Source organism: Belonocnema kinseyi, chromosome 1 (genome assembly GCF_010883055.1).
Source record: "Belonocnema kinseyi isolate 2016_QV_RU_SX_M_011 chromosome 1, B_treatae_v1, whole genome shotgun sequence".
In the NCBI taxonomy this organism is placed as follows: Eukaryota; Metazoa; Arthropoda; class Insecta; order Hymenoptera; family Cynipidae; genus Belonocnema; species Belonocnema kinseyi.
The window spans coordinates 31,180,107-31,181,355 of NC_046657.1; the positions used below are offsets into that span (position 1 = coordinate 31,180,107).

The 1,249-nt window shown below is 39.9% G+C and overlaps 1 protein-coding gene across 1 annotated transcript in view; it reads right to left on the reverse strand.

Moving 5' to 3' along the window:
- The window catches only part of LOC117177318 (alpha-glucosidase-like), a 14,663-nt gene that overhangs the window by 3,714 nt on the left and 9,700 nt on the right, over nt 1–1,249 (reverse strand). The window contains exons 5-6 of the mRNA XM_033367934.1: nt 708–1,046; nt 11–224 (exon numbers count right to left, since the gene is read on the reverse strand). Coding sequence (XP_033223825.1) covers nt 11–224; nt 708–1,046 — 553 coding nt within the window. The remainder of the gene's footprint in view (nt 1–10; nt 225–707; nt 1,047–1,249) is intronic.

Below are 1,249 nucleotides of genomic sequence, written 5' to 3' on the forward strand. Positions count from 1 at the left end.
GTTTTCTCACCGGCTGAAGTTGAGTTATTCCATTGCATTGGAGACCTTTCTGGATCTCTAAATTTCGATGGAGCTTTGGAGACAATAGGTGCATCAGGCATTCCGATTTCATCACCATAATAAGTCACAGCAACTCCAGGAAGCAGGAGCGCCAATGCTGTGACTGCCGTCGCTCGATGGATGCCAAGCCGAGACACCAATCTTGGATTGTCATGGTTGCCGACCTAGAAAAACGTGGTTAACGAAACTAAAATGCCATCCATAGAATACGAGGGGCAGCTCATTTAAAAAGTCACGTGTTAATTCGTCAGAAACCAGATGGGAATCTGTAAGAATTTGTAAAGAATTCGAGCGGAGTTATCGCAACGACTGCGCGATCAGACACATCTCGGACTTGCGCAGAGATTGCTTCTCTAATACGTTGTAAGCTTCGGACGACTCCGCGCTTTACAACGCTGTTTCTCTCCAGCGTTCGGAACTATCGATTCTGCAAAAAGGATTCCGGTTGGTCAATATCATAATTGATCAAACTCGTTATAATTCGCACGAATTCGTTTATTTTGTTCGAACAACTGCATATGTATCCTCAGTGAGACACCCCTCGATAAAATACGTTACCAATTTGAGGTTGTAGGAACAAGAGTTACAACCGGTAACAGAGACGAAGTAAAAACAGAATTATTTGAGAGTGAAGTATTCATACTCACTACCCAATTAGCAGTTGCGCCATTAGGCATTTTCAATATCCATGAATCCAGAATATTCTTTACATCGGTTGCCGTCGATGAATTGTTTATGTCCATAAGTCCAAAATTGAAGGGAAAGTTAATGCCGGATGAGTAATACTTCATAATCGTCGAAATATTGGCATAGCCTTCGACCATCAGTACACGGGAAACCTGATCAACTTTTTTGGCGTATTCGTCTACAACATCTACCCACTGCTGCATCATTTCGTAATTTAGATTTTGATTTTCGAACAAATATGGAGTAGCGTCTATTCGAAAACCATCGACTCCTTTCTTCATCCAAAACCGTAAAATGTCCTTTATATAACAGAAATTAATAACATAAACTCAAAATGATCTACATGTTTTCCCATGTATTTTCAAACTTCACATGTAGGATAGCGAAAATTATAACATGTTTTTATGTAGTCATTTGTACTTTTCTGTGCTAAACTTTTCAGCATCTTATGGGATATATAACGGCTATACGAATCGCACCTCTATATACCCCATTGAAAATT